Below are 22,575 nucleotides of genomic sequence, written 5' to 3' on the forward strand. Positions count from 1 at the left end.
GATGTCTCATTTCTGCCTGCAGATCCTGATATTTTATGACTTTGTGTCTCTCCGTAAGCAAGACACTGGATTCACTGGTTGTGGCAATTTCAATGATTAATCCTACTCTTGCTTCTTTTCATGGACCACTATATCTGGTTTTCTAGCATCTATCTTTTGAATTCTTGGTAATGGATGATCCCATGTGATGTAAACTTCATCATTTTCTGTGATGCTTTGTGTCTCATGTTTCCACTGTTTTTCAGCCACTTCAGTACCATAATGTTTGCACAATCCCCAGTGCAACAATCTTGCCACATTATTATGCCTTTCAGAATACAGTCCTTACACTATTAGTATGTCACAGGCAGTAACAAGGTGTGTGACTGTTTCCAGTTCGGTTTTACAAAACCTACATTTGTTAGTTTCTTCCACATGTTCAATGGACTTTGTAAACCGAGTACGCAGCCCACTATCTTGGACTGGCAGTAATAGCCTTTCATCTCTTGGTTTGAATTCGGCTCTCAACCATTCCTGCATTCATTCCTGATCAACATGTTCTTCCAAAAGTTTTCTATACTTCCAACTATATTTATGAATTTTCCACATTTCTTGCCTTCTCATCTGGTCCTTCATCTTATAGCCTTTCTTTTGTTTTTTTGGCACATTCAGTTGCTGCCTGGTTTTTAAGTACTTCTGTTGTGATTTCCATTTCTGCTTGATGCCGATATGCTTCTGCTAGATTAAGCAGAGAAGTCATCTTAGATATTCTCCTCATGTTTCAAAACTTTCACTACGTTTGGGACTTGTGAGGTCAGCAGATGTGTGTGGAGTCCTACGATTGCAGATCAATATATGTAATCAATTTCAAGGAGGCCCAACCCTCCTTTGGAACAGGGAATATATAATCTTGGCATGTACTGAGTTTTATAAATCATTTGGTGAGAATGAAGCATCCTTCTTGTTTTCCTATATAATCTATCCAACATGTTTTGGGGCCAGTCAATCACTCCAAAACTGTAAATTACAACAGGAAGTGCAAATTGGTTTATAGCTTAGATTTTGTTCCTAGATATCAACGCTGTTTTCAGGATTAATTTAAGACTTCTAAAGTATTCGTTACTAAGTTTTATTTGCATTTGTTCATGTTTTATTCTTGATCCTTCATCACTTCCTCAATATTTATGTACTACCTCTTGATCAAGTTCTTTTATATCACATTCTTGTTCCAAACTGATATTTTCTTGGTAGTACAGTTTTCCTGCTTCAAAGGTTGCTTTTGCACATTTATCAAGACAAATTGGCATTCTTATCTCATCTGAAAAAAATGTTAACAACTTGCAGTTGTGCTTTCAGTTCCTCATCTGATGAACTATACAGTTTTAAATCATCAACAAAGGGAAGATAAGAAGTCTATTACACTTTGTTGTTTTCTAGGAGCCAAATTATAGCTATGGCCTAAGCTGTTACGTAGACAGCTTAATGGGTTAAGGGCAAGACAGAATAACAGCAGTGACAGAGAGTCACCCTGGAATATCCCCCTGTCTGCATAAATTCCAGTCTATAGTTTATACATTGTCGGAAGGCAAGTTATTGGTCTATAGTTTTAAGGGAAGCTTGCAGATTCACTCTTAATTAGTCGTATTGCTTTTCCTGTTGTCTGTTCAGGGTGTGCATATAAATAGTTCTTACTCATAGCTAAATCTTTGTACAAGATGTTAATACAGAAGTTAGGCACTGCATCTGGGCCTGGGGTTTTTCCATTTGGAGGTTTTTCTTAACTTTGTTTCAATTTCTCTGGCTGTTACTTCATCCCAGTTCATATCTTGTAATTTTAAACTTATTCTTTCTTTTACTTCTTCTATCCGTTTAGCATCTTTGTTATGTTCCACAGGATCTTCAGAAATACTTCTCCAAAATGTATCTATTTCTTCTTTTTTGGTGGTCTTTCAATTCCTTTTACCTTGTTTCCCAACTCTCTATAAAACTTTTTTGGGTCATCAATAAATTGCTAATTTTGTACTTTTCCTTTATATTTATCTATGTATCTTCTACGTTTTTCTGTCTGTGCTGAGATTTTTAGCTTGTTATTTGCAATACTACATGATGGATCCTGGTCTTTTCTAATACTGTGCATTGCTTTTATTACATCTATCTTTCTTAATATTGTTTTGATCTGTTCCCTCTTCTATATTCTTCTAACAGTGACACTTCTTGTCTTAATTGCTTTATAGTTTTCTCTATTCGATACTTCCATGATGGTATTTGATTTCTCCCCTTCCTTTCCCTCACTACCCTGTGTTCTTGTGGTAGGACTTTATCAGTTATTAATTTAGCGGCACAGTAATATATCCTGTTTACTTCTGTTATATCGCATGGATCTGTATGGACAGTCCTAACTACTGTGTTTATTTGTTTTATCAGACTACTGACTTTTTGGGTTTTATTAACCTTCTGCAGTCTGTCTCTTTCATTGACCTTAATATGTCTATCTATCTCTAGTAAATCAAGCAACTCTTCTCTTAGCTCGTTTTCCTCTAAACTGAGGGCACATTTTTTTATTTTCCATTTCCTGCAGGCATTCTATAAAGTTCTATAGCATCTTCCTGTGCCACATTCTCTTCAATTTCATCCTGTGCCATCCATTGCTGTGTCATATGGGAACTTACTGGACTGTCACTCCTCAACATTAAGTGTGTCAGAGTTTCCACAGTTTCCTGTTCCTTCCATTGCTCACCAGCTTCAAGTGAATGTTTATACTGGTTTCTTGTGGAAGCCTCCAAAATATCTTTATATGGCACCTGACCAATTGCTTCCTGTTACACTGGTTCCCCTTAATTTGGATGTCCATTGCTCTAGCCTGTTGTGGTGCTTTCTGAATTAGACTTTCTACACTGAATCCTTCACTTCACAGGCACTCCATTACCTCAGTTTCTATTTCTTTAACTTCTCCATTACTAATCTCCTTTTCCTCTTTGTCTTCTTATTTTGTGTATTGTAAAGTTTTCCATATTCGGATTCGTTTGCCAATATTTCTCTTCAAATATCTTTGGTGCTGCTCTTTTTGTATTGGTTTGTCTTGATTTCTCCTATGCATAAATATTATACCATATTAAATCACTTTTTCTTTCACATGTCCTCATTTCTTCTTCAGATGTCTCCTGAGCTTCCTGCTTCTCCTTGCTTTGTGGACTCGCGCCATCTTGCTGTGATGTAACCTGTGTTATACCTTCTACACCAAATTCTTCACTTTGCAGGCACTCCATAACTTCACCTTCTATTTTTTTAATTTCTACTTTACTAATCTTCTTTTCTACATTCCTTCTTTGTGATATTATTTTCTTTATTGTGAAATGTTCCGTATCTGGATGCCTTTGCCTGTATTTCTCTTTGACTATCTTTGGTTCTGCTTTCTTTATATTGATTAATTTGGCTTTCTCCTTTGCATAAATATTGCACCATATCAAATCTCTCTTTATTTCCTATGTCCATATTTCTTTTTTGTGCGTTTCAAAAATATGTAGGTTTTGTTGTTTATATTTTTGCACTTCCCGAGATGCTTCATTTTCCAAACAGATCAATGTTTCTTGATCTATATACTGTTTTTCACAAATCTGTTGTATTAATGAATACATTTTTTTATTTGAAGCTTCTGACAGTTTTTCTTGTGGAAGCATTTTTCTTTCCTCTAATTTCTCTCTTAATCATTTTGTATATCTTGTGTCTGGAAATTCTGTGCTTCTAGCATAAGAGTAACAATACATAATTTATTTCTTATCCTCAATAGTTCACTTTATCGTCTTTATGGATCTTCTTTGGCCTATCAGTTTTTGTGATTTTTGTGGACTACTACTTCCTTCTACAACATGGGGGGGCTATCCTCCCCCGGGCCTGGTCTGGCTCCATTGTAGGAATGTTTCTGTATTTTGAGGATTCTACACTGTCATCTTTTCCAGTCCTGGAACCAGTGTGCCTACCAGGATTGGGTACTTTTTTATCCTGGGTCTTGTGCACCCAGCTATCTTTTTTTAATTTTTAACCAACTTCTGTCCATGATACATGCTATATAAATACAGTCTATATATCAGTGTTGCCTTGGTGAGATTTTGTGAAAAACAGGGTCCACCTCGTGAAGGTACTCACCAAGACTTGAGGATGAATTCAATTTCAGCACGACTACTCTCTTGCTTGCTGACTTTTCATCTCTCCATTTGGACCCTTTCATTTCTCTGTATATATGTGTACATGTATTTGTAGGATCACAATTTGAAGATGCAGGGACTTTTGTTCCTTTTCTACACTGCTGGTACAAACATGGAGGTGAATTAGGTAAGGAGGGGTGTAGAAGGGGCAAAGTCCCCTATATGGAGAGTTTATGGTTGAACCTCCCTTCAAAAATTGCCTTACTAACACTAGTACAACTTATCATTGGAGCTGGTAACTACAGAATTATTTATATTGTCTGGGAGATAGAGGGGACATATCCTTTTACTTGATGAGAGTTTGTGGCTTCATAAAAAAGTTTTACTTGGTCACCCATTTCATCTTTCAGGTACAATCAAATGTGCTTTAAACTGATAGGCAATAGTTAATTAAAGTTTGTATATTTATATTTATTTATTTTATTTTTACATGGTATTTGCAGTTCCTCTCAAAAGCAGAAAAGTTGAAACAGAATTATATGTAAGTTAATCTTTATTGACCATGTAATAACAGAATGAATCACCGCAGCTTCTGTACATTGATAGTAATTTTTGCTACTATTTCACAGTGGCCTAGACTGCAACATATTTCCAGGTGCCATCCATACTGCTGTTCTAAATGACTCCAACACTTTGAGATGTTGTAATACAACCAATAATAAACTTCTCAGTTTCAATTAATACGCAAGGTGCAGAGACCATGAATAGTAAGATATGACACTAAATATGGGGAGCTAGAGGAAGCACCCTCCCAAGTTATATTTGTTCTGAATGTGTTGCTTAAGGAAATTGACCAGATTGCTATACTTGTGTGCCATTTATAACAGCTGGTTTATAAGGCTCAAGATAAAGGCACACAGTGGTCTGTGTTGTAAAATGACCTAGAAAGTTACATTTTGCAAGTGCAGGCACGAGTGTGTTCACCTTAGTAAATGAACCAAGCCAGCCATGGATAAAAGCTGCATTGCCCACACTCAGCCTTGAGTTATTGCTATTATAAAATGTAACTATTTAAAACAGTGGTGGCTGGTGACTTCAAATCACAGGGGGGCTGCAGGAGACAGCTGAATGGGTGGGGTCAAGGGGAGGGGGTGTGGTCAACCAGAAAGGGGAGGAGCTATGCACAAAACAACAAAAAACTAACTTTAATTAAATACGCTGCCCTGGGTGGCAAACCATCATTATGAAAGTCCAATCAAGACAAAAATAAGTGTAGAAGAATAAAAATATTTCAATGCATTGGCTGCATGACAGCTTACTTAATATCTAGATGGAAACAAAAGGTTGTGAGGCATGAAAAAATAAATAACTTTTTAAATACATTACTGGAATGCCAGTCAAAATCAAGTATAAGAAAAACCAGAAACACTCAACTCAAACCACTTCTCCTTGCACTGCAGTTCTAATTATAATATATTCAGCTTTATTAAAGTACCAAGTAACATGCTGAAAGTAGAAATCTATGTGATGCCCCACTTGTAAAAATGTTTCTTATCCAAAAAAGACCTGCTGCCTGACAACTTGTTTCATGGGGAAAACATGATAAAAGTAAAAAATGAAAAGCAAACAAGAAACAAGCTCAAGATACATTGCTTAAAGGATTACTGTACAGGTTATTGACCACACATGATTGGCATTCTGTTTAGTTTACGGGTAAAGTCTGTAGAGATGACTGGAAGTCTCCAACAAGTGTAATGAGCTTTTTAAAATAATGGAATCCTGTCCTTTAATACCCAAGACTTATACATTATCTAGTCAAGCATTCTCTGCATGGCAACAACAGAAAGGCTTTCAATGTTGGCAATTCTTTAACAGTATGCTTATTAAAGCTTACTTGCATCTTACGATCTCAGACAAGCTTACCTTATGGTCATTAAAGCATTGCTACTTAAACACAGAGCAACAGGTACTTTGAGTAATAAGCATAAATCTGAGTAATAAGCATAAATCAACAGTACAAAAATATGACAGAAACCAGACCATTCTGCAAAATCAAGGACAGATGAAAAGCCACTGTAGTACTTATGCAGTGTGTCCTCCCCATCCAAGGTAGATACAACTACTCCTTGCCTTGCTTGGACACATCCAGAGTCACTACATGGGGAGTGGGGTGCAACAAGCATGTCACAATTTGAAATCTCTCTGGCTGACTGTGATGGCCCTGACACATTTGTCATACCTCTCAACCTCAAGAGCAAGAAATCTGGACAAAGCCATACACAGAAGTGAGACAAAGGCCCAAAAATAAGGACAATTTTTAAATATTGCTCTAATAAACTTAGAAAGATAATAGAATAGGTCTTGCATTAGTATGAATTTTCTGAAGGGTATAAAATCTGAAACTCAAATGTCTGTCATTTTCTAACTTCAGTCTTTAGTGATTTGTCACTAACTTGCCAAAAAACACAACTTTATGAAAAATGGACCAAAAATGTGATGCAAAAATATAAAATAGACACACAATACAGCTGCTACCTGTCAAAGAAGGGACACTTTAATATTAGTACTGCTACCTTGAGCAGCTGACAAAATAAAAGATTCTACATGCATTTCAAGTAATCTATAACTTTGATTATTACAGTTATTTCTTAATTGTAAACCCTCCATGTTTTCTTCCAAAATTGCTATTTTGCGGAGGGATTATTAGGGGGAAGAGCAACATTTTGAGCCAAAAATTGGGGACAGTTGAGAGGTTGGCTATGCCTAATTCTATAAAACAATTTATTTGCATGTACCTCTCAACCTGTTAATGCAGTAAATCTGAACAAGGACAAATATATTGGGGGCACATATAAACAGTACTAAAAATTGCTTTTGTATAAATTGAGACAGTTGATAGAACAGCTCTTACTTTAACATGCATTTTTCTGAAGGTTATGAAGTCTGAAACTTATTATTTAGTGACTTAATTCCTAAATGATTTGCCAGAAAACTACAAATTTTATGAAGAACAAACCAAAAATAAGAAGCAAAAATCTATTCATTCTTTGAAAATCTGGACAGTTTGGAGGTAGAGTTCAGCTGGGCCTGTCTGAGTTTGCTGCCCTTCCCCCCTGACAAAATAATGGTTGAATGGAGCCTCTGCAGCCATTCCAATGAACCATTACTTGGCTATTTCACTCCATTTACCATAAACACTAATGTGCATACTGCTTTACTTCTATGATGAGTTGGACTTCATTTGAAAGTTTTATTTTGTATTTTACAGCACAAACACTAAGTCATCTGTTAAACAAAGCAATGCAGTCTCACAATGAAAACTTAGCATTAAAACTTCTCTGCCCTTGAAGCTCACATTCATTGAAACAGCATTGAAACCCACATTCAAAGAAAATACATTTTGCCAGTGGCAGATAAAGATTAATTTTGGGCTGTTTTCAAATCATAGGCCCCTTGCATATGAAACATACATGTGCTCTTTGATACACCTTCCTCATTGTACTAAAATTATATTCCTTGTACAATACAGTACACTTGTTAGAGGGTGTTTTAAATTTGTTTTGAACATTTTTCCAGTAAGCAATGAAACAAACCATATGCACCCATAATGGCAAAACTGCCCAGTTGAGAACATTTATCATAAAAAAGTCTACTCAGACTTCCATAGTCCACCATTATTAGTAAATATACACAATTCTACAGTCCACCATTATTAGTAAATATGCACAATTCCACAGTCCACTATTATTAGTAAATATGCACAATTCTACAGTCCACCATTATCAGTAAATATGCACAATTCTACAGTCCACCTTTATCAGTAAATATGCACAATTCTACAGTCCATTATCAATAAATATGCACAATCTCTAAAGTAAGACATCTAAATAATTTCACATTAAAGAAATCTGTAACTAATGAAGCGGTTGCTGCTAGCAATCACCTTTATATTTCATGGTTTCATCGAAAAATAAAGTGTCTGTTGCCCCTCAGGAATAAATTGCCTATATTACATTAAAAAATGATAAGCTAGTAATAATATTGCAAGAGGAAATGGATGGCAAACTGATAACAGACTCATAGTTAGTATCTTCACCAAGGAGAACATTCTCAGTACGGCAGCATCCACCCCTTGTGGGAGTAGAACCCACAGCCTTCTGCATCAAAAGCAAATACACAACCTGTTGTGCTATAATATTTACTAGGCAAAGCACTAAACTTCTATTCCCCTGCAGCTCTCAGCTCCTTGTAAAATCTACTCAATACTCAACTGCATCTCAACTTCGCAGCTCAAGAAAACTGGAAAAAGCCAAAATGTACTGGGGGGGGGGTCAAAAGCCAAAAAACCAGGGACACATTAAACATTGCTTGTATAATCTTGGAAAGTTGCTAGAATAAAATGTTGTGTTGCCACCATACATTTTACTGCCAAGGTCCCTGAGCAAAAAACAGTCAGAGTAACATACCACTACATACATCAGCTACTTTGTAAAAGAGAGGAAGACTGAAACTTAAATGGCTATCATTTAGTGAATTCAGTTCTCACCATAGCTGTCAACCTCTTAGTACAAAACACCCGGACAAACCCAGTAATGAGGGAATGCAGCCCTCAAACATATTCAGTGAATTCAGTTCTTGCCATAGCTGTCAACCTTAGCACAAAAACCTGGACAAAGCCAATAATGGGGGAATACAGTTCCAAAAATAGGGACAAATTTAAAATATTCATCTTATAAACTTAGAAAATTGCTAGAAAAAAAGGTTGTGCTACTATGTATTCTGAAGAACATGAAGTTTGAAATTCAAATGCCGGTCAATTTTACTGCTGACAGAACAAAAACAATTTTCAGCAGAGACGCAGGGATTAATACTGCAGACACGTCTTTGTAAAATGACAGGGCACCAGAGCAAATCCACACAAACACAGGGAGGAGATGCAGACGCCACACAGAAGCCACCCCAACCAAGAATCAAACCAGAAAACCTATAGCTGTGAGGCAACAATACTACCACTGCACCATCAAATATACAAGGATTTAAACATTCAGAAACCTGAAGTCTGAAATACAAATGCCTGTCAATTTTACTGCGGACAGAACAAAAACAATTTTCAGCAGAGACGCAGGGATTAATACTGCAGACACGTCTTTGTAAAATGGCAGGGCACCAGAGCAAATCCACACAAACACAGGGAGGAGATGCAGACTCCATACAGAAGCCACCCCAACCAAGAATCAAACCAGAAAACCTATAGCTGTGAAGCAACAATACTACCACTGCACCATCAAATATGCAAGGAATTAAACATTCAGAAACCTGAAGTCTGAAATTCAAATGCCTGTCAATTTTACTGCGGACAGAACAAAAACAATTTTCAGCAGAGGGGATTAATACTGCAGACACGCTTTTTAAAATGGCACACAAACACAGGAGCTGTGAGGCAACAATACTACCACTGCACCATCAAATATGGAAGGAATTAAACATTCAGAAACCTGAAGTCTGAAATTCAAATGCCTGTCAATTTTACTGCGGACAGAACAAAAACAATTTTCAGCAGAGACGCAAGGATTAATACTGCAGACACGTCTTTGTAAAATGGCGGGGCACCAGAGCAAATCCACACAAACACAGGGAGGAGATGCAGACTCCACACAGAAGCCACCCCAACCAAGAATCAAACCAGAAAACCTATAGTTGTGAGGCAACAATACTACTACTGCACCATCAAATATGCAAGGAATTAAACATTCAGAAACCTGAAGTCTGAAATTCAAATGCCTGTCAATTTTACTGCAGACAGAACAAAAACAATTTTCAGCAGAGACGCAGGGATTAATACTGCAGACACATCTTTGTAGAATGGCAGGGGACCAAAGCAAATCCACACAAACACAGGGAGGAGATGCAGACTCCACACAGAAGCCACCCCAACCAAGAATCAAACCAGAAAACCTATAGCTGTGAGGCAACAATACTACCACTGCACCATCAAATATGCAAGGAATTAAACATTCAGAAACCTGAAGTCTGAAATCCAAATGCCTGTCAATTTTACTGCGGACAGAACAAAAAGAATTTTCAGCAGAGACGCAGGGATTAATACTGCAGACACGTCTTTGTAAAATGGCAGGGCACCAGAGCAAATCCACACAAACACAGGGAGGAGATGCAGACTCCCCACAGAAGCCACCCCAACCAAGAATCAAACCAGAAAACCTATAGGTGTGAGGCAACAATACTACCACTGCACCATCAAATATGCAAGGAATTATGCATTCAGAAACCTGAAGTCTGAAATTCAAATGCCTGTCAATTTTACTGCGGACAGAACAAAAACAATTTTCAGCAGAGACGCAAGGATTAATACTGCAGACACGTCTTTGTAAAATGGCAGGGCACCAGAGCAAATCCGCACAAACACAGGGAGGAGATGCAGACTCCACACAGAAGCCACCCCAACCAAGAATCAAACCAGAAAACCTATAGCTGTGAGGCAACAATACTACCACTGCACCATCAAATATGCAAGGAATTAAACATTCAGAAACCTGAAGTCTGAAATTCAAATGCCTGTCAATTTTACTGCGGACAGAACAAAAACAATTTTCAGCAGAGACGCAGGGATTAATACTGCAGACACGTCTTTGTAAAATGGCAGGGCACCAGAGCAAATCCACACAAAGACAGGGAGAAGATGCAGACTCCACACAGAAGCCACCCCAACCAATAATCAAACCAGAAAACCTATAATTGTGAGGCAACAATACTACCACTGCACCATCAAATATGCAAGGAATTAAACATTCAGAAACCTGAAGTCTGAAATTCAAATGCCTGTCAATTTTACTGCGGACAGAACAAAAACAATTTTCAGCAGAGACGCAGGGATTAATACTGCAGACACGTCTTTGTAAAATGGCAGGGCACCAGAGCAAATCCACACAAACACAGGGAGAAGATGCAGACTCCACCCCAACCAAGAATCAAACCAGAAAACCTATAGCTGTGAGGCAACAATACTACCACTACACCATCAAATATGCAAGGAGTTAAACATTCAGAAACCTGAAGTCTGAAATTCAAATGCCTGTCAATTTTACTGCGGACAGAACAAAAAGAATTTTCAGCAGAGACGCAGGGATTAATACTGCAGACACGTATTTGTAAAATGGCAGGGCACCAGAGCAAATCCATACAAACACAGGGAGGACATGCAGACTCCACACAGAAGCCACCCCAACCAAGAATCAAACCAGAAAACCTATAGCTGTGAGGCAACAATACTACCACTGCACCATCAAATACGCAAGGAATTAAGCATTCAGAAACCTGAAGTCTGAAATTCAAATGCCTGTCAATTTTACTGCGGACAGAACACAAACAATTTTCAGCAGAGACGCAGGGATTAATACTGCAGACACTTCTTTGTAAAATGGCAGGGCACCAGAGCAAATCCACACAAACACAGGGAGGAGATGCAGACTCCACACAGAAGCCACCCCAACCAAGAATCAAACCAGAAAACCTATAGCTGTGAGGTAACAATACTACCACTGCACCATCAAATATGTAAGGAGTTAAACATTCAGAAACCTGAAGCCTGAAATTCAAATGCCTGTCAATTTTACTGCGGACAGAACAAAAACAATTTTCAGCAGAGATGCAGGGATTAATACTGCAGACACATCTTTGTAAAATGGCAGGGCACCAGAGCAAATCCACACAAACACAGGGAGGAGAGGCAGACTCCACACAGAAGCCACCCCAACCAAGAATCAAACCAGAAAACCTATAGCTGTGAGGCAACAATACTACCACTGCACCATCAAATATGCAAGGAATTAAACATTCAGAAACCTGAAGTCTGAAATTCAAATGCCTGTCAATTTTACTGCGGACAGAACAAAACAATTTTCAGCAGAGGCAGGGATTAATACTGCAGACACGTCTTTGTAAAATGGCAGGGCACCAGAGCAAATCCACACAAACACAGGGAGGAGATGCAGACTCCACACAGAAGCCACCCCAACCAAGAATCAAACCAGAAAACCTATAGCTGTGAGGCAACAATACTACCACTGCACCATCAAATATGCAAGGAATTAAACATTCAGAAACCTGAAGTCTGAAATTCAAATGCCTGTCAATTTTACTGCGGACAGAACAAAAACAATTTTCAGCAGAGACGCAGGGATTAATACTGCAGACACATCTTTGTAAAATGGCAGGGCACCAGAGCAAATCCACACAAACACAGGAAGGAGATGCAGACTCCACACAGAAGCCACCCCAACCAAGAATCAAACCAGAAAACCTATAGCTGTGAGGTAACAATACTACCACTGCACCATCAAATATGCAAGGAATTAAACATTCAGAAACCTGAAGTCTGAAATTCAAATGCCTGTCAATTTTACTGCGGACAGAACAAAAACAATTTTCAGCAGAGGCGAGGATTAATACTGCAGACACGTCTTTGTAAAATGGCAGGGCACCAGAGCAAATCCACACAAACACAGGGAGGAGAGGCAGACTCCACACAGAAGCCACCCCAACCAAGAATCAAACCAGAAAACTTATAGCTGTGAGGCAACATTACTACCACTGCACCATCAAATATGCAAGGAATTAAACATTCAGAAACCTGAAGTCTGAAATTCAAATGCCTGTCAATTTTACTGCGGACAGAACAAAAACAATTTTCAGCAGAGACGCAGGGATTAATACTGCAGACACGTCTTTGTAAAATGGCAGGGCACCAGAGCAAATCCACACAAACACAGGGAGGAGATGCAGACTCCACACAGAAGCCACCCCAACCAAGAATCAAACCAGAAAACCTATAGCTGTGAGGCAATAATACTACCACTGCACCATCAAATATACAAGGAGTTAGGCATTCAGAAACCTGAAGTCTGAAATTCAAATGCCTGTCAATTTTACTGCGGACAGAACAAAAACAATTTTCAGCAGAGACGCAGGGATTAATACTGCAGACACGTCTTTGTAAAATGGCAGGGCACCAGAGCAAATCCACACAAACACAGGGAGGAGATGCAGACTCCACAGAGAAGCCACCCCAACCAAGACTCAAACCAGAAAACCTATAGCTGTGAGGCAACAATACTACCACTGCACCATCAAATATGCAAGGAATTAAACATTCAGAAACCTGAAGTCTGAAATTCAAATGCCTGTCAATTTTATTTAACATTTGTTAATCAGGACAGTCTGACTTGGAACAAAAAAGCAATTTTCAGCAGAGGCCCAGGAAGAAATAATGCAGACATGTCTTTGTAACATGGGAGGACACAAAAGCAAACCCACACAAACACAGGGAGAAGATATGGACCCCACAAAGAAGGAACCCCAGCCAAGAATCAAACCTGAGAACCTGCAGCTGTGAGGCAACAATGCTACCAGTGCAACATCAAATAAAAGCAAACCCACACAAACACAGGGAGAAGATAACAGAGCCCCCAAAGAAGGAACCCCAGCCAAGAATCAAACCTGAGAACCTACAGCTGTGAGGCAACAATGCTACTACTACACCATCAAATATCAAGCATTGCAACATTTACAAACCACAGATATTATGAGGAACAGATCAGATCAAATATGAGGCAAAAATCTGTAATTTTTTTACAAATGGTGGTGGGTAGGGAACTCAAGTCTTTAACACCTGCATACAGGGTACAGGGTTCAAGCCTGAGGTATTCCCTACCACACCACCATGAGCACCTGGGGCATTTACACACACACACAAAGTAAGTAAAAACCATACATTGTAAACGTAAAAGGCACCATACACTTACCTGTCCATTCTCCATAATATCCAGCTTCCAGCTAACGTACATCCTGCCTGCCCGTGCAATATCCGAAGACCCACGAGATCCCTGAAATCAAACCTCCCGACGAGACTGTTCCTGACTGCTGCTGTTGCAGTCCGGCCTCGATACATCCTCCCAGTGAGTCTGTGCACTTTAAAAGTGCACAGACGTCTCCATGTGTTTCTCTATGGGTCCTGCCAGACTGCCTGGAGCATGCGCATAGACGCGCAGTAGTCGGGACTACTGCGCATGCGCGAAGTCCGCGAAAATTTAAAAAACTTTTTTTTTAATTTTTTTTTTTTTGTTCTGAGGGGGCTGCAGTCCAGCAGTCCAATAGCACGGGCCGCCCCTGATTTAAAAAAGAAATGTCTTACCTTATTGAAATAATGCCATTGAATAATAGAACGTCTTTATTTTATTTAACTGATATGGTGCAAAACACCACATAAGGTTTTGTGATGTACTGTGCATTCATTAGTCTGTATCAGTGCCTGAATATTACCTCCCTCTGTAGGCTGTCAAGTTTTGTATTTTAAGTCTGTATGTGATTGCACATGAACAGTACACCCCATGGGCTGTCTAATTTTGTATTTTTTATATATTTGTAGGATTTACTTATATAAAGGTATACTGCTTAGCAGGACACTACTTCTGACTGAGGTGTATAATTATTGTGCTTTTTGTTATGTACAATTTGATATTTTTCAGTGTGTTTAGGTAACAGAAACTGACTGCCATTGTTTTAAGTTTCTCCAAACTCCACTAAAATAAGCAATGATCAAGTATAAACTTTGCATTTGCCTTTTTAAGTGCATTTTCTAATTATACATATGTTAAGGATAAGAACTGGGTTTCTGTTTAATTTTGTAGTGATTATCTTCCGTAGGTCTGTATAGTGGTTTCTAGTTTTGGACTTGTGCTTTAGATTTCTTTCCATGGATAAATTGTGGATTTATAACAAGAGTGCAGGGACAAATGACCAGTCATTGTTTGTATTTTTAAATATCAGTTAATTTTTACTGTACAGTACACATTATACAGTGCGAAGATGTAGAACAATTTATCTCAGCTAATCAGAATTAGAATCACTCACTGTGCCTTCCAGCAGAGATGTTGTTTCTTACTCAAAAAATATACATAAAATTAATAAAATCCAATAAAAAGTTTAAAAATTCATAAATGTGACAGAAATAAATCAGTAATCTGAAAAAGCTGCTACAGTTACTTAAACATTAACCTATAAAATGGTACTATAAAATATGACTGCATTCTGACAGTACCAGTCCAGCCTCATTCATTTTCCTCTAATGTGGCTGTACTCCATCTTAGGACTGCAGTTCATCTACATTAGTCTGCTATCAAAAGTACCTTCTTTCTAAAAAAAGTTATTTCTTCTCCCAAAGTGCCTTTCTCTTTCCATCAGTAAAAAATGACACTAGCAGTCATGTTCCCAAGCGGCACTCACTTGCATATGTTCTGCATTTGAACAAGCTGTGAAGTAAATTAAAATATTTTCAATGTGTTATAGTAATAATGCCTTCTAGGGATAGAAATCATGGCTAGTTCCTACTGACATGATCATTTGATCCTACAGGAACAAAACTTGCTAGTTGGTTGTAAATTTCCTACAGTGGCATTATTCCTGTATTTTAAACTATTGAATTAATTGTTGGATGGTATGCAAACCATAGCTGTGAAGCTACAGAAATTTATTAGTAGAATCAAACAGCTAAAGTATGCATACGTATTACAGAGAATGCATTTTTCATTTTAATATTGCTTTTACTATGTGCATTTATTCCACAACAGTTAAACTAGAGTGACTGTTACTTTGTTAACTAATAAAAAAAATCTTAAAGTTGCCTAGTGTAATTGTGAAAAGCAAATTGTTGCACCTGTAGAATTCTTAGCTAGCATTTATTGTGAATAATGTTTTCCTATGGGAAAACTATATACTGTTGAAATATAAATATTTTAACCCATGAAATGAAAAGACAAATTTCTCAAACTTTGTATACCTGCCGTTTGTAGTTTTCAGTTACAGCTTGTGTCTTTCTAAGCCAAAAGCAGTAATTTAGATTTTTTAATGAAAACATCAGTAAAAATGTAAAAAGTAACATATTGTAGTGAAGCACGTATTGTTTTCTGCAACACAACATTCAGGCATAAACAGTGTAGACTTTGAAATAAATCACAGCTGCTGACAAATAATTAATATTTTATGAGTTAATTACAGGCATCTGAATAACCCCAACATTTTTTGACTTACTCTTTTTTGCCATTATCGATTATTTAAGCTTTCAAGTGTCATAAACATACCATATAGTTGTCTTGCTTAAGACAAACACTAACCTAAAAATATTTCTAGAAAATTTGATTTAAAACAAGGGCACAAGACTAATGTTTGTTTAGTGCTACTGTTTTAAAACAGAAAACAAAATGTGTTTATTTTTTATAGCCACACGACTAAGACGTGAAGTCTCTTTCAGTAGAATCTAAGGGCACAGTGATTAACAACCTAGGAAAGATGCGACAGACTGTAAATTATACAGTAGCAGTGGCTTAGTGAACTATTATTTTTACTTACAAAACATGCCAGGTTACCACAACACTGGTTGTTCATGAAAGAGTGACACCAAGTTTGAGGAAAAACTGAACAGGCATGGTCTAGCAGTGCTGAATTGTTTCCATTTTGTGGCTCATCATTCTTAGGAGATGTTATCTCAGGCTGATCCGGAATAACCCGTTTTGAATTACTGTGTTAAACAGGGTGTTTGCAAAACCTCATTTACATTAACTTAACTGTCCTTGTGTGAAGACAGTATAACTCCGCCACTTCAGAGTTTTGTTCCGATTAAAGAAAGTCATACAGATTGTTTGTAGAGGACCCAAGCTTCTATCTTAATTTTTTAAACTGTAGATTTTCTGCCAGATATGGTGCCTTTCATAACTGTCTTAATCTGATCACCATCCATCTTTATTTATAGTCAGCCCAAATAATTCAACACATTTGATGGTGTAGTACCAGTGTAAACTATATATTATATTGCAAAAAAAACATCACTGAAATCAAATTAATCCTTATCATGGAGCACAAATCCACAATACTTTGTATCACCATTTGTAGGCAAATACCTTAGGTTAGTTTGAGCTGGACAAAATGAGTAATACAGGACCACAGTCTATAAATGTGATCTAAAGAACTGTTTATTTTGGTTTTCTAGTCCCTGTTATCCTTACATGTTCACGTGTGGCCCAAGTAAACCTCACTTTATTTAATTGACTAAACTGATGTTCCATGAGCTCTCATGAAACCTGAAGTACATAAAAGAAAATTATAGCCCATGGTCATTCCTGCATTTCAGTAACTCTCAGTCATGCCGCATCAGTAACTCTACAACTTTCATGAGAGTCTTACCATCTCATTAAGACGGTACCAGTTTTCTGTCAAGGAACTTCATATATACCATTACTAATGAAAGTTATACAAGCCAATACACCTGTCAATTCTCCAGGTTTTCACAGAATGTCCAGATTTTTGCCTCATATTTGTGGTGTGTTCCTCATAAAATTTGTGGTTTTCTGGCAAACCACTGAGGACTGAAGCCACTAAATAATGACATATGTTTGAGTTTCAGACATAATTTCCTCTAGAAAATATGTGCTAACACAAATCCTGTTATTCTAGCAACTTTCTAAGTTAGTCAGAGCAATATTTAAAATCTGTCCCTATTTTTGAGTCTTTGTCTCCCCATTATTTTAGGCTTTGTCCAGATTTATTGCACTAAGAAGTTGAGAGGTATGTAAGCTACACAGGATTTGTACAATGTGTAAGATATGTCAACAGCTGCAAACTGCTTCATGTTCACATGTAACATCCACCTGCATCTTTACATGAATGCAAATGAAGAAAGAGATGATGAAAACACAGTGGGGTTTTCGTCTTTATGTTGAAGATATCAAATGTAAGGCATATTAGTATGATTTCATGCTAACATATATAACATCAGTGTAGTTTTTAACTGAGTGTAATTCATAAGTGATAATGCCTCATCTGGGCTACTTCACATTAGCAGGATATGTCCGAATCATGTCTCAGGCATTCACAAATATAATAATGTAAATATGACTTTCATAACATTCCTGCAAGGTCTTCACGTTCCATCTCGATCAAATAATCAAACAGCGTTCCTATAGTTGCCTTGCTGACTTTAGTCTGTTGAAAAAAACAAATCTAATTTTAAATTGTAGAATATTACATATTGTTTTAACAATAAAATATTCCTTTTTTCTAATTCTTTTAACTCTTTATTATAAATCTCAAGCAACACAGTATCCAAGAGTTGGATGTTTTAAAACAGTTGTAAATCATATATATTTTTCACTTACAAGTAGTTAGATTAGAGAGAAGGGGTTGAATTACTCTGTGATACTAAGATCCAAGTAGTAACAATTTACTTCTATTGAAATGTTTTGTCCTGCTGTCTGCAATGTCTTTTAGCTGAAGGCTTAGCCAGACTGATGTTACTGTAGAAAGGGTAGGCAGTAGCAGGTGATTTAGATGCTGCTTGCTGACTTAACTTTATACCCATAGCCGGCCTTAGGCATAGGCCAACTAGGCGGCCGCCTAGGGCGCTACTCTAGTAGGGGCGCTTTTCCAGTATTTATTTGGTGTAGGTAGACCAGGATGGGGGCACCTGGTGGTGTGGTGGGGCACCCTGGAGCCCTTTTGCCTAGGGTACCAGTTGACCTAAGGCCATTCCTGTACCATCTTTCTCTGCCAAAAGCAGAAAGACCAGTGTGAGGCATCTGAATTGCACTTGAGCATTTATCTTTGAACACTATGAAATTTGCTTAGTTGTCGGCTGCATGTTGTAACTTAAGGCTCTACAATACAGAATTTGTTATGCAAGGGCAGGCAGCAGAAGGAGCTTTTAGATGCTGTTTGCTGATTAAGCTTCACCAGATGCTATTTATTTATTTTACCACTAAGCAGCTAGAGTGGTGCAAGGAGTCTGAATTGATCGCAGTAGTCACATTTGAGCAGTAAGGAGTTACTCATTCTTTCAATACTTTGTCATGGAATGTGCTTAATGTATAGACTAAAAGAACCATTAAGGTCAGCTTGTTGAACAGGGAGTGGGTGGGAGTTGGAGGTTTAAACATTGCTTGCCAAGAACCAGTCACAGAAGAGTTGTTAAAAATGAAAGCATTGGTTAAAATAGGAGGGCATTCATTTTAATTTTTGTATTCTTTGGTGGCATTGCATTAAAGTGAGGATAAACAAAATGGAGCAGGTAGTGTTATAGATTTATAGGTTCATAGATGTTTACTAGGCTAATGACCATGAGGGCCTTTTTTATGCCTAGCCATGCATTTCAAATCTCTGACAAGTTCTGGTACCCTTGATTAGTGTAAGCAGGGGCTTGGAAGGTGAAACATTTACAAGCAGGAGCCTGGGAGATGAACCATTTATAGGCTGCCTGTGTCCATTAGAGACATGGGTGCAAAACCAGGGATGAAGTTCCTCTTTGCCATCTGATTGTCCATGTTGCACTTGAATTGGGTTAGGGAGGAACTCTGCTTCACATGGATTGTGAAGCTGTTTCAGAGACAGGGTAGTCTCTGGGATACATACCTTTCTGTCCAGCAGGTCGTATTTATATCACAGGCAAGATTTAAGTCTTTAGAATGGGTAATTCTGGCGCTGTTTGTTTTGCAGATATGCAGGAACTCCATCAGAGTGGGTCTGACATTGCCCTGTATGTCAGGCAGAGATCTCCCCTCAACAGTCTGTAGGATACAAAATTCAGGGATATGGCCTTAAGTCAGTCTGCATAGGAAATGCTACTTATGCCCTGTATTCTCTTAGTGAGGAACCTCTGTGGATGTTCCAATTGCTGGATATACCTGGTTTGGTACATACCAAAGGGGGTATTGTGCTCAATGATAGGTCTGATTAATGCTGAATATAGTGGAACAATTACTTCTTTGGACCTAGTCACATGATACAAAACAGCCAATCCAGACAATCAAAAAAATACAAGTAATTAGATCTTATTTTCAAAAAGGGAAGCACCAAAATAGTATGACCAAGACCCAACTGTTTTGAAGAACCTAATTTCAACCTCCAAAATAGTTCTGATCTCTCTAATTTGTCATTAAACTACAGTCAACTTTATGTAATTAAAAAAAAAAAACAAATTTCTTAAAAGATGTACACTCAAGTGTTCTTGTATAATGCATTCCTCTCATTATGTTCTTGATGTCAAAATGATGTTTATAAATTCTGTTTCTAAGAGTCCATTCAGTCTAGCCAATGTAAAAGATACAGAATTTGATGTTTTAAACAGTGCTACAACCCCAGTGAAAGATCTGGGCCTTTATAAAACATACAACATTGATTTTAAACAGTATTATTGACACAAAGAAAGATATAAGCATTCAGAGACCTTCTAAATGAAGCTTCAGAGTCACAGGTTCAGATCTTGTGGGGGGTGGGGTGGGGGGATAAATTCCATATCACAGATGCTTGGTAGGCAAAACAACCCAAATCTCCGAATCTCCAGCAGCCCACCTCTACCTGAGTATTGTAGGCACACTGAGCAGTAAGGAAACAACAATCAGGAGCGGCCTTAGGTCAACTGATGCCCTAGGCAAAAAAGCTCCATGGCGCTCCCCCACACCACCTGGTGCCCCCATCCTGGTCTACCTACACCAAATAAATACTGGAAAAGCGCCCCTGCTTGAGCGGTGCCCTAGGCAGCTGCCTAGTTGGCCTATGCCTAGGGCTGGCTATGACAACAATACCTTTAGGTTGTCAGTCCTGAGTTGTGTAAGTGCAAGTACCAAAATCTTGAAGAATGACTGCTGCAATTGGCAACTAGTAAATGTGGTCACAGTATGAATCTGAAAATATTGAATCTGTTGAAATTGCTCATGGTCATGTAACTAGAGGTAAAATAAAATAATGTAGATTAATTCACCAATCCCCACTGGGACATCACCTAGTAGAATTATGTGTTTCATTTTGGAGATGTTTCACGTGTGGTACTACAAAGATTTCAATGACACTGCTGCATGATCCCTCGATGACAGCTGGGTCTGGCAAATGTTTTTCCCCCAAGACATAAACTTTAGCTTCTTACATCCCTAATAAACAGTAAGTGATAGATAAGAAACTTTAAATAGCCACACAATGGCCATCAGTACTATAGCCTCCATTTTGTCTGGACTGCATCATAAACAGCTAAGAGTCATCCAACATTAAACATCTTTTATGTGTTTTTCTGTTAGAATTAAGTCAGACATCCAGTCATAAGAAAAAAAGAGAAGTTCAGGTGGATATCATTTATACAGCACTGATATTGTAATTCTTTTTTTTGTGGGTGACATTTCCCAGCAGCAGAGTATACATAATGAACGAAACAGGAGTCAAGGTTGAATAATGTAGAGAGTCAAGCTTCAGCAATGCAGAATCCTGCACATTGGTGGTAGCTCTTTAAAGACCTCAGCTGAGAGAGCATAGAAATGAGGCAAGCTATTCAAGGATTGTGAAAGAAAGTTTATTAAAGGTTCACGAGATTCATGAAAATGAAAACTGAACAGCACATTTGATCCTTTGATGCTAAATTGTTATTAGACACCCTAGAAAGGTATGTTTCTGGGGGTCTATATTATGTTATCGAAAAGTGAGTTTGCAGAACTGCATCTACATCGGAAATGCAGTTCAGCAAACTGTTGATGGTGGGATTGCAGTACAGTGAAGCCTGGAAAATTTGCGATCTCGAAGTTGATATATATAATTAGTGTGGGGTGTGTGTGTGTGTGTGTGTGTGTGTGTGTGGGGGGGGTCACAGCCCCCACAAGAGCAAATTCTCTGAACTGCATTTCTGATGTAGATGCAGTTTGGCAAATTCACTTTTCGATTACATAATATAGACCCGTTTCTGGATCTAAAATGGAAGAGACATAGATCAAAGCAACGATGAAAAGATGGATGAAAATCCAGCTGTGTGTAAACAACTTACTAAGACGTATTTCTAAAAAATAGAAGGCTACTAATAATGAGATGGTTTCTAAACCACAAAGTAATAACAACCTTTTTTTAAACTAGACAAAAAAAAACTCAGTCCTTTGAGATGGTTTTGTGATCTAAAAATATGGAGGGCTTAAAATTCATAGAAAGAGATGATATTTTGCTACTTAATTCAGACACAATGCTTTCCTTTTCAATTATGTACCCCTGGTCATCCTTAAAAAGGTACTGTTGAGGTATTCACTTCTAAATAACTTCTTATGGCTAGGTACTAGTTCATCCACTAGTTGATAGTAGTATTCTACCTTCTACTTAGCATCTTATTTTCAATAAAACCTTACAAAATTTGATGCCCTACCTTTGAAACTTCCAATCTCACTAGCACTTCTCTTTTCTTTTCCTTAACAAAGTACCTCATAAGTACCTAATAAAGAAGATCATACCTCAACAAACGTAACACGCTTCTTGACTTATCATACTCTTGGATCAATGAAGTTCATATCGAATACTTTCACTAACATTTAAGACATACTCAAGCATACATTTATATAAAAGAAAAAACATATTTACAATGTCTTCAGTT

General features: G+C 37.8%; 1 protein-coding gene across 2 annotated transcripts in view; it reads right to left on the reverse strand.

Moving 5' to 3' along the window:
* The window catches only part of LOC122809069, a 553,596-nt gene that overhangs the window by 199,751 nt on the left and 331,270 nt on the right, over positions 1-22,575 (reverse strand). Inside the window, exon 7 of one of the 2 annotated variants that reach the window (XM_044080284.1) lies at positions 17,886-18,170. The exons of the other annotated variant lie outside the window; for it this stretch is intronic. Coding sequence (XP_043936219.1) covers positions 18,087-18,170 — 84 coding nt within the window. The 3' untranslated portion in view covers positions 17,886-18,086. Of the gene's footprint in view, positions 1-17,885; positions 18,171-22,575 lie in introns of those variants that run through there. 2 annotated transcript variants of the gene reach the window in all.

Source organism: Protopterus annectens, chromosome 8.part0, assembly GCF_019279795.1.
Source record: "Protopterus annectens isolate FY-2018-M chromosome 8.part0, PAN1.0, whole genome shotgun sequence".
Taxonomy (NCBI): domain Eukaryota; kingdom Metazoa; phylum Chordata; order Ceratodontiformes; family Protopteridae; genus Protopterus; species Protopterus annectens.